The 16566-nt window shown below is 42.7% G+C and overlaps 1 protein-coding gene across 2 annotated transcripts in view; it reads left to right on the plus strand.

Annotated features, from left to right (window-relative positions):
• Positions 1-16566, plus strand: part of EIF2AK2 (eukaryotic translation initiation factor 2 alpha kinase 2) — a 79563-nt gene that overhangs the window by 37691 nt on the left and 25306 nt on the right. For both annotated transcript variants that reach the window (XM_072140809.1, XM_072140808.1), the window contains 6 exons: positions 6787-6842; positions 8567-8639; positions 8940-8983; positions 11072-11117; positions 11582-11625; positions 13417-13545. In XM_072140809.1, the coding sequence (XP_071996910.1) occupies positions 6787-6842; positions 8567-8639; positions 8940-8983; positions 11072-11117; positions 11582-11625; positions 13417-13545 (392 nt within the window). The remainder of the gene's footprint in view (positions 1-6786; positions 6843-8566; positions 8640-8939; positions 8984-11071; positions 11118-11581; positions 11626-13416; positions 13546-16566) is intronic.

The raw sequence follows: 16566 nt of genomic DNA on the forward strand, positions 1-16566 counted from the left end.
AGATGAGATGACGCTGAGTTATTAAACAAAATAAACGTAAAATAAAAAAGGACAAATGGCAGACTGTGCCTAATTGAAATCCAACCCCTACTAAATTTTCCCACTTCGGTCTTTGCAATGGATATGTGCGTCACTAAGCGCAAAACACAGCGGTCGCAAGTCTCACTACAAATTGCTGACAATTGGCAAGTAGATGCACTGCAGCAAGTACAGCCACCAGCAGATCAACCAGAAATCAAATATATAACGCTACTGTAGGCGTAAGCCGTTTGGATTCTCCTATGGCTATTTTCTAGCCAAGTATGAAAGCACACTACTATGCCAGATGAGATGACGCTGAGTTATTAAACAAAATAAACGTAAAATAAAAAAGGACAAATGGCAGACTGTGCCTAATTGAAATCCAACCCCTACTAAATTTTCCCACTTCGGTCTTTGCAATGGATATGTGCGTCACTAAGCGCAAAACACAGCGGTCGCAAGTCTCACTACAAATTGCTCACAATTGGCTAGTAGATGCACTGCAGCAAGTACAGCCACCAGCAGATCAACCAGAAATCAAATATATAACGCTACTGTAGGCGTAAGCCGTTTGGATTCTCCTATGGCTATTTTCTAGCCAAGTATGAAAGCACACTACTATGCCAGATGAGATGACACTGAGTTATTAAACAAAATAAACGTAAAATAAAAAAGGAAAAATGGCAGACTGTGCCTAATTGAAATCCAACCCCTACTAAATTTTCCCACTTTGGTGTTTGAGGTGGATATGTGTGCCACTAAGAGCTAAACACAACGGTAGCAAGTCCCCCTGCTAATTCCTCACAAAATGGTACTAGATGCAAATAAAAAAAAAAAAAAGTAGAACGTTATTGTAGCCCTAAGAAGGGCTGTTGGGTTCTTGGAGAATCACTCCTGCCTAACAGTAAGCTAATAGAACACCCTAACGCTTTCCCTGACCAGCAGCAGCTCTCTCCCTAGCGGCATCCAGACACAGAATGATCCGAGCAGCGCGGGCAGCGGCTAGTCTATCCCAGGGTCACCTGATCTGGCCAGCCAACCACTGCTATCGACGTGTAAGGGTACCACGTCATGCTGGGTGGAGTGCAGAGTCTCCTGGCTTGTGATTGGCTCTGTTTCTGGCCGCCAAAAAGCAAAACGGCGGGAGCTGCCATTTTCTCGAGCGGGCGAAGTATTCGTCCGAGCAACGAGCAGTTTCGAGTACGCTAATGCTCGAACGAGCATCAAGCTCGGACGAGCATGTTCGCTCATCTCTAGAAATACTGTTTCAGCTTGTGCACCAGGGCCTGCTGGTATTCATGCATTCTCACACTCCTTTCCTCTCCAGGGATGAGAGTGGAAAGATTTGGCTTGTACCGTGGGTCCAGGAGAGTGAATACCCAGTAATCGGTGCTGGAATAAATTCTTTGAACGCGAGGGTCACGGGATAGGCAGCTTAGCATGAAATCTGCCATATGCGCCAGAGTCCCAACGCGCAAGAATTCACTCCCCCACTGGCCTGACTGTCCATTTCCTCCTCCTCCAACTCCTCCAACTCCTCTTCTTCTGCCCATACACGCTGAACAGTGAAGGACTGAACAATGGTCCCCTCTTCTGTCTCGCCAACATTCTCCTCCTCCTCCGATATGCGCTGAGAAACAGACCTAAGGGTGCTTTGGCTATCAACAAGGGAATCTTCTTCCCCCGTCTCTTGTGACGAGCGCAAAGCTTCCGACTTCATGCTGACCAGAGAGTTTTTCAACAGGCCAAGCAGCGGGATGGTGAGGCTGATGATGGCGGCATCACCACTGACCATCTGTGTTGACTCCTCAAAGTTACTCAGCACCTGACAGATATCAGACATCCACGTCCACTCCTCATTGTAGACTTGAGGAAGCTGACTGACCTGACTACCAGTTCTGGTGGAAGTTGACATCTGGCAGTCTACAATCGCTCTGCGCTGCTGGTAAACTCTGGATAACATGGTTAGTGTTGAATTCCACCTCGTGGGCACGTCGCACAAAAGTCGGTGAGCGGGCAGTTGGAGGCGGCGCTGCGCTGCCCTGAGAGTGGCAGCATCTGTGCTGGACTTCCTGAAATGCGCACAGATGCGGCGCACCTTCGTGAGCAAATCAGACAGATTGGGGTATGTCTTGAGGAAACGCTGAACTATGAGATTTAACACGTGGGCCAGGCATGGCACATTTGTGACAGTCTGCCGAGTTGCAGAGCTGCCACCAGGTTACGGCCATTGTCACACACAACCATGCCTGGCTTCAGGTTCAGTGGTGCCAGCCACAGATCAGTCTGCGCCGTGATGCCCTGTAATAACTCTTGGGCGGTGTGCCTTTTATCGCCTAGGCTCAGCAGTTTGAGCACCGCCTGCTGTCGCTTAGCGATGGCACTGCTGCTGTGCCTAGAGCTACCGACTGATGGCGCCATGCCCACGGATGGTAATTCAGAGGAGGAGGTGGAGGAGGGGTGGGAGGAGGAGGAGGCATAGTAGGCCTTTGAGACCTGGACCGAGGTAGGCCCCGCAATCCTCGGCGTCGGCAGTATATGACCAGCCCAAGGGTCAGACTCGGTCCCAGCCTCCACCAAGTTAACCCAATGTGCCGTCAGCGATATATAGGATGTTCTCTGACACGTGCTTGTGCAGGGCTGGGACGGCACATCGGGAAAAGTAGTGGCGGCTGGGGACCGAATACCGAGGGGCGGCCGCCGCCATGAGGTTTCGAAAGGCCTCGGTCTCTACCAGCCTATAGGGCAGCATCTCCAGGCTAAGCAACTTGGAGATGTGGACGTTGAGGGCTTGGGCGTGTGGGTGGGTTGCGCTATACCTCCTTTTGCGCTCCAGCGTCTGGGGTATGGAGAGCTGAACGCTGGTGGATGCTGTGGAGGATCGTGGAGGCGAAGATGGGGTTTTCGCACGGGAGGTGTTTGGGCCGGGGTCCTGGGCAGGGGGCTGACTAGCAGATGACACAGGGGAAGGAGCAGTGGTGTGCCCGGCCAGAGGTGAACGGGCTTGGTGCCATTGAGTGGGGTGTTTAGCATTCAGATGCCTGCGCATACGGGTGGTAGTTAAGCTAGTAGTGGTGGAACCCCTGCTGATCCTGGTTTGGCAAAGGTTGCACACCACAGTCCGTCGGTAATCCGGTGTTTCTTTAAAGAACCTCCAGACTTCTGAAAATCTAGCCCTCGCCACGGGAGCTTGACTACGGGCAACATTTGGCGCTGATGCACCAGCTCTGGCCCTGCCTCTCCGTCTGGCCCCACCACTGCCTCTTCCAACCTGTTCTGCTATAGGACTCGCCTCCGTCTCAGAAGCACTGTGTTCACCCGGCCTATCAACCCAGCTTGGGTCTGTCACCTCATCATCCTCCGATCCCTCAGTCTGCTCCCCCTTCGGACTTCCTGCCCTGACAACAACTTCACCACTGTCTGACAACCGTGTCTCCTCATCGTCCGACACCTCTTTACACACTTCTTCCACTACGTGAATAATGTCATCATCACCCACAGACTGCGACTGGTGGAAAACCTGGGCATCGGAAAATAGCTCAGCAGCAGCAGGACAAGTGGTTTGTGACTGTGGGAAGGGTCCAGAAAACAGTTCCTCACAGTATGCCGGTTCAAATGCCAAATTTTGGTGGGAGGGGGCAGACTGGGGGGAAGGAGGCTGAGGTGGAGGAGCTGGAGGAGTGCCGATTTCGGTGACATGGGTGGACTGCGTGGAAGACTGACTGGTGGACAAATGGCTAGAAGCATTGTCCGCAATCCACGACATCACCTCTTCGCACTGTTCTGGCCTCAACAGTGCTCTACCACGAGTCCCAGTAACTTGAGACATGATGAACCTAGGGAGTGTACCTCTGCGGCGTTCCCCTGCTCCCCCATCAGCAGGTGGTGTCTCACCCCGCCCAGGACCACGGCCTCTGACCCCTGCAGTAGTTGGACGCCCACGTCCACGCCCTCGTCCTCTACCCCTAGCCCTCGGGTTAAACATTTTCCAAATTAAAGTGTAAACTTGAAAAAAAAAAAAATTTGTGTTTATTTTTTTTTTTTTTAACAAAACGATGCTATCTAAGTTTCTAACCTACACTGACAGCACACAACTGGATTTTGTGCTTTGCAAGATGAGTTTGAGCTATAAAATGAAATAAAGGTTAAAAAAAATAAAAAAATCAGCAGACTCTGCCTAATTCTACTCAAACCCCTAATAAATTGTCCCACTTCGGTGTTTGAGGTGGATATGCGTGTCACTAAGAGCTAAACACAACGGTCGCAGGTCTCCCAGCAAATTCCTAACAGTATGGTACTAGCTGCACTACTAGTGCCAGCAAGCCCAGCCACAAGCAAACAAAAAAAAGGAAAATATAACGCTATTGTAGGCCTAAGTAAGCTGTTGGGGTTCTCCTATGGCTATTTTGTAGCCTACAATGAGAGCACACTGCTTTGCAAGATGAGTTTGAGCTATAAAATGAAATACAGCTAAAAAAAAAATAAATCAGCAGACTCTGCCTAATTCTACTCAAACCCCTAATAAATTGTTCCACTTCGGTGTTTGAGGTGGATATGTGTGTCACTAAGAGCTAAACACAACGGTAGCAAGTCCCCCTGCAAATTCCTCACAATATGGTACTAGCTGCACTACTAGTGCCAGCAAGCCCAGCCACAAGCAAACAAAAAAAAAAAAGTATAACGTTATTGTAGCCCTAAGAAGGGCTGTTGGGTTCTTGTAGAATCACTCCTGCCTAACAGTAAGCTAATATAAAACCCTAACGCTGTCCCTGACCAGCAGCAGCTCTCTCCCTAGCGGCATCCAGACAGAGAATGATCCGAGCAGCGCGGGCAGGGGCTAGTCTATTCCAGGGTCACCTGATCTGGCCAGCCAACCACTGCTATCGACGTGTAAGGGTACCACGTCATGCTGGGTGGAGTGCAGAGTCTCCTGGCTTGTGATTGGCTCTGTTTCTGGCCGCCAAAAAGCAAAACAGCGGGAGATGCCATTTTCTCGAGCGGGCGAAGTATTCGTCCGAGCAACAAGCAGTTTCGAGTACGCTAATGCTCGAACGAGCATCAAGCTCGGACGAGTATGTTCGCTCATCTCTAGTGTCAATATCTCAAGACCTCAACCATGAAGTTAAAGGTTGGGTGCAGTGGGTCTTCCAAATGGAAAATAACCGGAAGCATACTGCCAAACTGGTTACAGAGTGCCTTAAAGAGAACCTGTTGCAACATTTTTCACAAATACAACTTGTGACAGGTTCCCATAGAGCCCTATTAACGAAATGCCACGAAATGCTTCTTTTAGCTAAAAGTCATATCCCCATAAAAGCAACTTTGTTTTTTTACCTGGCATCAGCATCGAGTCAGAGGGGGCTTGTCCTGCTCGGCCGAGTCCAGTGGCTCCTGAAATGATTGTCAAAAAGGACCACGTGTTTTACATGTAAACAGCATCAAACACATGACACTCATTCGCAATAGCAAACATTTCAGTGTAAATATAGACCACAGGGAAACTAAATGTACCCACTCATTCTGAGTGCACTAACCCTTTACCTAAGGCTGAACTGCATTGTGAGACACAGAAAGTTTAGCAGGCACATACTGGGATGGAGGGACTCAAATCACCTGAGTGAAGTTGGCCCCCCCACCTTGTTCAAATCAAACAAAATTGGTGTCAAACGTTTGTGCTACGTTTGTGCTGGTTTGTGCAGCAGAAATTTTTGTTTGTGCCGCCATCGTTTTCGAGATTTTAATGAAAGTTTCCAGAGGTCATCAGAGGTCATCCAGCCCCCCCACATTGCCCAAATCAAACAAAACTGGTGCCGAACAATTCTGCTACGTTTGTGCTGGTTTGTGCTGCGCAAATTTTTGTTTGTGCTGCTTTTGTTTTGAATATATGAACAAAAAATTCAAGTTCAAAAGTTCAAGCAGCCCCCCCACATTAACCGAATCAAACAAAACTGGTGTCAAACGTTAGTGCTACGTTTGTGCTGGTTTGTGCAGCAAAAAATTTCGTTTGTGCCGCTATCATTTTTAATATATTCATACTTTTTTGCAGAGGTCATCAGAGTTCATTTCTTCCAAAGTACAATGTGTTTGCTAGCTCCCCCTGGTGATCAAACCAGGGAAGTGTCACTAGGTTTGTTTTTTACCAGTTCATCCTAAACACCTCAAATACCTGAACATACCTTAAAAATAATAGCGGCACAAACAAAAATTTTTGCTGCACAAACCAGCACAAACGGAGCACTAACGTTTGACACCAGTTTTGTTTGATTCGGTTAATGTGGGGGGGCTGCTTGAACTTTTGAACTTTAATTTTTTGTTCATATATTCAAAACAAAAGCAGCACAAACAAAAATTTGCACAGCACAAACCAGCACAAACGTAGCAGAATTGTTCGGCACCAGTTTTGTTTGATTTGGGCAATGTGGGGGGGCTGGTTGACCTCTGATGACCTCTGGAAACTTTCATTAAAATCTCGAAAACGATGGCGGCACAAACAAAAATTTCTGCTGCACAAACCAGCACAAACGTTTGACACCAATTTTGTTTGATTTGAACAAGGTGGGGGGGCCAACTTCACTCAGGTACTCAAATCCCCTTGCTTCAACAATTATTTTCAAGAAGTGTCTGTACCCACAGAACTGCACAGAAAAAAGGCTAACATGACAATTGTCCAACATGACAAGAGCTATTTATTTGTAAAAAATAAATCTTTACTGGATCTTTAAGAGATGCTTAAAGTTTTTAAATCAGTGTTCAATTAACTTTTAGAACTTGCCACCAGTATTCAAAGATGATTCAGCAACAGGACAGTCTGCTGTGAAAAGGTAAGAATTTTGTATTTGAATCAAAAAGAATTTGTGGTTGTGAAAAAGAGGCCTACGTACTTGTAGACTGGGTTAAGGCCATGTGTTAGCTACTGTTACTCCCTACTAATTAGTCTTCCATTTACTAAATTCATTCCTTTTAGAATAAAAAAAGAAGAAACTGAAAGCTTCCTGATAGATTTGGAAGTTGTCAGGACTGATCAGTGAGATAGACAGCGACTGATGCTGACATTGACTGACAGTGACGTACACTGACTGACTATACTAAGCAAATAGGAAAGATGTGTGTCATAAAGGCAAAAAATATATGTACACAATAGATTTGAACAATTGAACAATATCAAAAATATATCTTACAAAAAAAATGGATTTAAAAAATGCATTTAAAACCAATTAAAAATGTACGTGAGTACACATAACCAACAAATCGTTGTATTAACCAGGTAGCGTTAACCAACAACGCACCTCCTATACAAATGAGTATCTCCTAAGCTACCCCCCGTGATCAATAGTAGAGAGGAGGTGGAGGGCTCCCCATGCATTCCATCTCCTACTCCTCAGTGGTAGAAGTGCCCCCTATGATGCCGAACTCTCATTAATACCCCCATCGCACTCACCAACAGTTGTGATTAACATATGAGCTGAATCAGGTAACGCCGAAAGCTACAATGAACCTACCCAAACACCGGAAATGACAAACGTAAAGAAGAAAGTATCGCAATACATTGTTGCCAGGTAACCTATATACAACGTTGACTGACTGACTCAGACGCTGATTGACTCTGACAGACGCTGACAGATGCTGACCGATACTGATTGATTCTAACAGACTGACTTTTTTTTAATTTTTTTTTTTTTTACAAAAAACAAAGTAACTGAAAGCTACTTTATAAATTGGGAGTTATCAGGACTGATCAGTGAGACATGTAGTGACTGATTCTGACACTGACTGACAGTGAAGGGCGCTGACTGACACTGACTGACAGTGATTGATTCTAACACTAATTAACACTGACTTTTTTTAGTTTCTTCTCACAAAAAAAAGAAAAAAGAAACTGAAAGCTGCCTGACGGACGGATGCTGACTGACTCCAACAGATGATGACTGACTGAGTGATGCAAACTGACTGACGCTTATAGACTGATGCTCACGGACTCACAGACACTGACTTTTTTTTTGTTTTTTTTTTGACAAAAAAAATAAACTTGTAGCTTCCTTAAAGTATGGGAGTCATGAGGCTGATCACAGAGGGGCAGCTGTGATCAAGGGGTTAAAAATGGCAGGTTCTGGGGACAGCAGAAAGAGACAGGCTCTGTTCTTTACTTCACAACACTGACTGAGGAGAAAGCAGCTTGTACCGCTCCTCTGCCCTCCTCGTTCCACATGATCGCTATCGCCGGCCAGGGGCTGCTATGATAGGTTCCATTACCAGTTGCTTAATTACCGGACACAGAAGCCCGGCGTCGCGATCTCAACTTTGTGTCACTGTCTCTTGTGACAGTGACACGTTAAAGTTCAGACTTAACTCTACATCAAGGTGCGGGACCTACCCGCATTCTATGGACGTAGAGTTATGTCAAGGTGCGTGAATGGGTTAAATCATTCAGCATTATTTTTTTCACTGATTATTGTATTTATTTGATGTCCATATTGTTTGCCATACATTTAATTTTTGCCACAATTTGGTCCCGTGACAATTTCTCAAAATGTGAATTTTGTTACAGTGCTATCAACAACGGTCACAATAACCCTCCATCAGAAAGCGAACCGCATAGCAGTGCAACACCTGATTCTAAGGTAATATATTTTCCGGTTGCTGATTTGTATTTAGCAGATTTATTTTGACTAGCCTTTTAAGAAATATATATATTTATATATAGGTACAGAGTTTTCATAATAGAAACATTTAATCCTTTAAAAACATGTGACTGATCTATACATCATGGCGTCGTTAAGGATATATATAGAGATCTCACAAGCTGAGCACTTTCTGTAGATAGCTGCAACATGAAAGAAAAATACTTACTAGAGCTTTATTTTTAGGTACGTGTGTATTTTTTAAGGTACAATAAAAAAATGTTATATTTCTGATTTCAGCCATCAATTTCCTCTTCAGTTCAGACCCCTTCAAATCTTCAAAGGTGAATTCTTATTTGTTTAAAAATGTACCGTATATTCCGGCGTATAAGACGACCTGGTGTATTTGACGACCCCCCTACTTTCCTGTTTAAAATATAGAGTTTAAGATATATTCGCCGTATAAGACTACCCCTTTTCCAACGCATACAAAACACCGGTAAAAATTAAAAAAAAAACAGATTTGAATTTAACATGGTCCTTTTTTTAATTTAAATTCTTATGATATGCAGGTATATAGCAGGAAAACTGTCGCTCATAAACATAAGGCATACAACAACAACATTACCATCGTCCATTTTACTGTAAATGTTACCATACTGTACCTTAAATTTTTATTTTATTAAATTTTCCATGTCATGCTCACTGAGCGCCCCAAATGACATGTCTACTTTATTCTTTGGGTCGGTACGAGTAAGGGGATACCAAATTTGTATAGGTTTTATAATGTTTTCATACATTTACAAAAATGAAAACCTCCTGTACAAAAATTATTTTTTTGATTTTGCCAACTTCTGGCGCTAATAACTTTTTTATACTTTGGTGTACGGAGCTGTGGGTGGTGTCATTTTTTGCGAAATTTGATAATATTTTCAATGATATCATTTTTAGGACTGTACGACCTTTTGATCACTTTTTATAGATTTTTTTTTATATTTTTCAAAATGGCAAAAAAAGTGCCATTTTCAACTTTGGGTGCTATTTTCCGTTACGGGGTTAAACGCATTGAAAAACCGTTATCATATTTTGATAGATTGGGCATTTTCAGATGCGTTGATACCTGATGTGTATATGATACTGTTTATTTATATTTATGTCCGTTCTAGGGAAAGGGGGGTGATTTGAAATTTTAGGTTTTTTTATTATAATTTTTTTTTAAAACTTTTTTTTATTTTTATTTATACTATTTTTCAGACTCCCTAGGGTACTTTAACCCTAGGTTGTCTGATCGATCCTATCATATACTGCCATACTACAGTATGGCAGTATATGGGGATTTTCCTCCTCATTCATCAGCACATTGTAATGAAGGGGTTAAAACGAAATAGCCTCGGGTCTTCGGAAGACCCGAGGCTACCATGGAGACGGATCGCCCATGCGCCGCTATCTTTTTGAGGCTGCCGGCAGCTTTGCCGGCAGCCATCGCTGTGAAAACACCTGCGATCGGTGCTAGCACCGATCGCGGGTGTTACCGGTAAGCCTTTGCTGCATATTGCAGCAAAGACTTACCGGCTATGGAGAGGGCTCAGCCCGTGAGCCCTCTCCATGCAGCGCGACCCGACCGCCGCCGTGAATACACGGCGGGCGGGCGGGATTACCGGCGTATAAGACGACCCCAGAGAAGACAGAAGATTTTTCAAAAGTCGTCTTATACGCCGGAATACATGTATATATATGCTATATGTAGCATATAGAAGTATGAGGCACATCCTATATCTGAAAATACATAACTTATTTTGATAACACTGATTTCATATATGTTTGTTTACATATAACTACGTGAGGTAATGAAACAAAGTGATAAAAAAGGAGCCTATGTTATTCATAGTAAAAAATAAGGCAGTATTCAGCTATGTATAAATGAAGCTCAAATAGCTTTTAATATCTATAAAGAAAATGAACACACACACTAGTATGTCAGAGAGACGCTGACGTCACGATTTGAGTGACAGCACCGCACAGAGAGAGGGAGCCGGAGCCAGAACATCAATGGACAGAAGAGGACCTCTCGGGGGGGGGGAGGAGGGAGCACTTTTTTGGAGGACACTGCAGACACATTTTTTTTAAGAACACTGGTATAGAATTCCTTAAATAATCGCAAATGTTAGCACATGGAGTGGCGTGGAGGTGGCATAATTTCTATTGTAATTGCAAATTCTTGCACTGCGCAAGAATTTGTTATTATTTCATTGCTTCTACACCAGAAAACTGGTGTAGTAAATTTCCCCCATCATGTCTAAAGAATGTTTTGGACATTTAAGAATATGTGCATTATAAAAGATCTGATTTACTGAGGTATGTTTGTCTCTATTTTTTTTTAAATTAACTTAATTTAATAATAATAACATTTTGCATATTCTCTGCCGTTCCAGGGGAAACCTGAATAATGGACTGCATGAACCAAGTACAGATTCAGGGGTATGGAGAAGCATTTAAAATAATTTAAAAAAATATATAAAATCAATTGGAAAATAAAGCACAATCGATCCCCTTTGATTGCGGATGGACCAGTAAAACTATAAACTGTGTGATCAGTTTGTAGATGTATTTCATATTTTCTGTGATATTATTGCACACTTTAAAGTCTGTACTGCATCTTCTTAGGGCTTCTAAAAACAAACTGCATAAGATCATTTCTGAGACTGGGATGCTAAGAAATAAACATTAGGAACCAGAAATAAACAATAATAATCATATGAGACTTGCAGCCACAGCTACATATGTACATAGTAAAACTAGTAAAATTATCTTTTTAAGAAGTGACAGCATAATTGTGATTTTTTTTCTTTTGGTAGTTAATGCTAGTGAAGGGTAAACTCATCTGAAATAACAAAAATGCTGTATGTTCTTAAAGTCTCATTAACTTATCTGTTTGGTCTTAGGGAGCATCTCTTCAATCTTTGAGTTCAATAAACAGTGAAAAAAGGTATGATTGTTTAAAATAAAATAATTGTAGTAGAATAAGGATATTTATGTATTATCAGAACAGCCTGTTATCAGATGGGCAGAGGCAGGGCCTTATTACATTAATATTATTCACTTTACACTCAAAACCATAATGTGACTCTGACAACATTTCTGCTCTAACATAAGCAGTATATATTACAGTGTTTCTCAGAAAAAAAAACAGGATCCTTAACCCCTTAATGCGGAAGCCCTTTTTCGTTTTTGCATTTCCATTTTTTACTCCCCACCTTCGAAAATCTATAAGTTTTATATTTTTCCATTTAAAGAGCTGCATGAAGGCTTGTTTTCTGCATAACAAATTGCACTCCATAGTGACGGGCAAAAAATTCTAAATGAAGTGAAAATGGTGATTTGCACCATTTTCTTGTGGGCTTGGATTTTACGTCTTTCACTGTGTGCCCCAAATTGGATGACTGTTTCATTCTTTGGGATCGTGCGATCATGGGGATACCAAATTTATAAAGGCTTTATAATGTTTTCATACATTTACAAAAATTAAAACCTCCTGTACAAAAAAAAATCTTCATTTTGCCTGACACAGAGCTGTGTGTTTTGTAATTTTTCTGAGATTTTTGATGACGTTTTCAATGCTACACATTTTAGGACTGTACAGCCTTTTGATCAATTTTTATTGAATTTTTTTATATTTTTAAAATGTCAAAAAAGTGGTACTATCGACTTTGGATGCTATTTTCCGTTACCGGGTTAAAGGCCAGGAAGAACCGTTTATGATTTTTACTATTTATTTATACCAGTTCTAGCTGAAGGGGGTGATTAAAATTTTTAGGTTTTTTTAATATAATTTTTTTTTACTATTTTTCAGACCCCCTAGGGTACTTTAACTCCAGGTTGTCCGATTGATCCTCCCATATACTGCCATACTACTGGGGATTTTCCTCATCCTTCATTACAATGTGCACATTGTAATAAATAGACTGCCTTGGGTCTTTGTAAGACCCGAAGCTGTCATGGCAACTGATCGCCGCCCCCTATGACCTCACAGCGATTGAATCCAAGATGACAGTGTCCATGCGCTGCCAGGATCTAAAAGCCTCCAGCTTTGCCAGAGGCATTTACAGGGTTAACACCTGCAATTGGTGCCAGCACTGATTGTGAGTGTTAATGGTGGGTATTTGCTGCAATATGCAGCAAACGCCCACACTGTATGGAGAGGGCTCAGCCCATGAACCCTATTCATACACAGCCGAAATGTGGTATTACATTACATGTTGGTAAGGGGATAAGGCCTCTTTCACATGCATGTATGAAAATCGACACATTCATTTCAATGGGCAATACGATCATCCATTTACATTGCCGTATTGTACTGTACTGTACCATGAGCGAGACGTAAAAACAATATTTCCATTCTGTATGCCCCATAAGTCCATAGGAAAATTTAAAATATGTGTTGTAAACGGTACGGCGGGCATACATGGTGTGAATGTAGCCTAAGATGGTAATATCCCTCTCTCCACATTAAAGAGCCTCAGCAAGTCCTGCTGCTAAACCCCCTCATTATTCCAATGAAAGTGACACATTCAGTATTTAAAGGGGTTGTCCCATTTTAGCTAATAAATGTGATTGTTTATATGATGTTTTAATGATCTCTGCTTGCTGTTATTCTGTAGAAAGCTTCTATGCTTCCTTCCAGTGGACCAAAATCTGACCATGGTCACGCCTCTTAGTATCAGAGAGAGTAATCAGAGCTGTTTGTTATTAGACTCATTGCTTGTTTTTGTTTTACTAGTCTAAGTCCACTGGCAGAGTTTGATCGCATCACCATGCTAGATAAAGGAGCATTTGGTGAAGTGATAAAGGCCAGGAAAATACTTGATGAAAAGTTCTATGCTGTGAAAAAAGTGAAAATGAGAAATGAGTAAGTATCCAGATATATTAGAAAATGTCATATTGAAATTTTATTTTTACATAAGAAAACAAGATCACCTATTTTAGTAATTGCTTTAAAGGGGTATTTAAATAGCCCATATTTGCTAGCCCTGGCCAAAGAATGTTTACCCCTCTATCCCCTCGGCAACGACAAGTAGTCTTACCACCTACTCCTGTCGCGCATGTATGTAGTGTTTCCTCTTCTCGGCGCTCCAGTGACATAGCTGGAGCCCCAACCTAATTAGAATAATTTTTATTTTACAATTGCGACGTATAATTAAAGAAGTTATAGAGAGTTATAATAAAAGTAGTCCTGAGGAACATCATCTGTAAAACTGATGGTAGATGAGCTTTGAAGGGAATCTTTCTAGTGAATCTACAGCCCAAACTAAAATTACGGTATAGCGTGTCATCAACCCTCTTTAAAAAATAATTATTATAAATATGTAAATGAGACTGACGTGTATGGGGGGTTTGCATTACAAGAGCCACTGAAGTCTTCGGTGCAAAATGTACACCCAGTAGTGGATTATAATATAGGAGTTTTGAGTTGTAGCCCAGGGACAAAGCCTTCTAGGGGGTCCATGGCCACCCAAACCACCCACCAAATATTATACTCAGAGGAACTTACACCCATTAAATCTTCATACATCTGTTCCTGCTCTCAAAACAAAATAACTAAATGTACACAAGAGCCATTTCAGGAGCTTTGAAGATCCTCCAAAGGTCCTGAAAACGCAGATGGCAGAAAAGGCACATCCTCCATTTCCCAAGAAGCGTCATTCTATTACCATATGAAGGATACCCCTCCAGAAAGACAGGAGCACATAGGTGGGGGCCAAGAGCTGAGGAGTGAGCGGCACAGACAAGTCACATGTTGTTTTTTTGAAATGCAGCCAAACGAAAGACAACCCCTGGGACTAAGCAGAGGATTCTGTCAGGGTGCAAGATAAGTTGTAACACACAATTATAATCCAATGCACATCCTTAGGAAAGGCATAACTGGAATGCAGCTGTAATGGACTTCTGCAACCTTTCTTTAGTGAAACTAAGGTCCCTGGTGACAGGTTCCCTTTAACATAGCTTTAATTTTTTCAGGAGTTATTTACAATTATACATTGTGTTGAAAGTGCTGACCATTGTGTTGGATTGTCAATGCAACTCTCTGCCACTCTTGACACACTGATAGCAACTCTGCAGAAGAAATGCTAGCACAGGCTTCCAGTATCTATTGTTTCAAATACTGTACATCTTGTATCTTCACAGCATAGACAATTGCCTTCAGATAACCCCAATGGTCAGAGAATTCCTCCATGAACAGTTCCCTGGAGAGTGGATTGGTTGTCATGGGCCAGTTGAATGGCCACTAAGGTCTCCTGATCTGGCCCACTTAGACTTTTATCTTTGGGGTCATCTGAACGCAATTGTCTATGCTGTGAAAATATGCATATATGTGCAGCCTCTAAAACAAAACAACTGATACTGAAAGCCTGTGCTAGCATTTCTTATGCAGAGTTGCTATCAGTGTGTCAAGACTGGCAGAAGAGAGTTGTATTGACAATCCAACACAAAGGGCAGCACTTACATTAACACATAAACTTGTAAATAATAAAGTTACGTGAAAACCATGCACACCATTGATTTTCTTTCAAAATTCTCATTAAGTTGTGTTACATGACCCTCTTCCCTTTGGAAAAAAAAGTTGGATCCAAAATGGCCGACTTCAAAATAGCCACCATGGTCAACACCCATTTTGAAAAGTTTCCCCACTCCCATATACTAATGTACCACAAGCAGAAAGTTGATATCACGAACCATTCCCATTTTATTTAGGTCTATCCATGTAAATGACCCACCCTGTACAGCTAAATGATGAATAAACATCTATACCGTATTTTGCAGTATAAAGAAGAGGATAACTCCAGCATTCAAGGATGCATTATTATATATTCTTCTGCTTATTGATTAAAAGGTAGCCAAACGTGACATACAATACAAAAAGATAAAGCAGATTGACCATCTTAAAACTTAGTCTTGATATAGATTAAGAATAGATGTAGATAAATGCAATTTGGTTTTCTAAAGCCTTATGTTGTCTTGATGTAGATTTATATAGGCTTTATATAGCCGAAGCTTGCTTTACATTTTTGTATAATGCTTTACATTTTTGTGTATGTCACATTTTGATGGATGATGGCTTTTAATCAATAAACAGAAGAATATTAAAGGATTTGTCCCTGAGTGCTGAAGTTACCTCTACTTTATACTGCATGTATTGTGTGAGCCTCAGGTTAAGTCTGTGAACCGGACGTTTCTGTGATGGGAGAGTGGTGAGCTGGCACCAAATTTGTTTCTTTTTCTTGATTTATGTACGATACTTAAAGGAAACCTACCACTTTAAAATGACCCCTCTGACCCACAAATACCTTAAGCTAGCTCAGGATGAGCTGATGCCGGACCATATTTTCAATTAAACCAGAAACCGCTGTATTTGTAGAAACATTATTTTCTTGTGGTAGTAAAATCTCTCTTCGGCGCTTCTATAAGCGTCATACAGCGCGCACCCCGGACCCTGCTCCGCGATCACGCTGTCGTCAGCGCCGCTCCCGTCACTAATTTTGCTGTGCCCGAGAGCCGGTGACGTCACCGAGCTCTCGGGCACACTAGCGCATGCGCACCACCTCCTCCTGGCGCGTCGCGGCCGGATCCCATTGCGCATGGGCGAAGTATAGCGGCGAGCATAGTGGAGGTGGTCTTCTCGGTCTTCTCTCCGAAGCCTCGCGATACTACGAGGCTTCGGGACTTCGCCCATGCGCAATGGGATCCGGCCGCGACGCGCCAGGAGGAGGTGGTGCGCATGCGCTAGTGTGCCCGAGAGCTCGGTGACGTCACCGGCTCTCGGGCACAGCAAAATTAGTGACGGGAGCGGCGCTGACGACAGCGTGATCGCGGAGCAGGGTCCGGGGTGCGCGCTGTATGACGCTTATAGAAGCGCCGAAGAGAGATTTTA

Source organism: Engystomops pustulosus, chromosome 3, assembly GCF_040894005.1.
Source record: "Engystomops pustulosus chromosome 3, aEngPut4.maternal, whole genome shotgun sequence".
Taxonomy (NCBI): domain Eukaryota; kingdom Metazoa; phylum Chordata; class Amphibia; order Anura; family Leptodactylidae; genus Engystomops; species Engystomops pustulosus.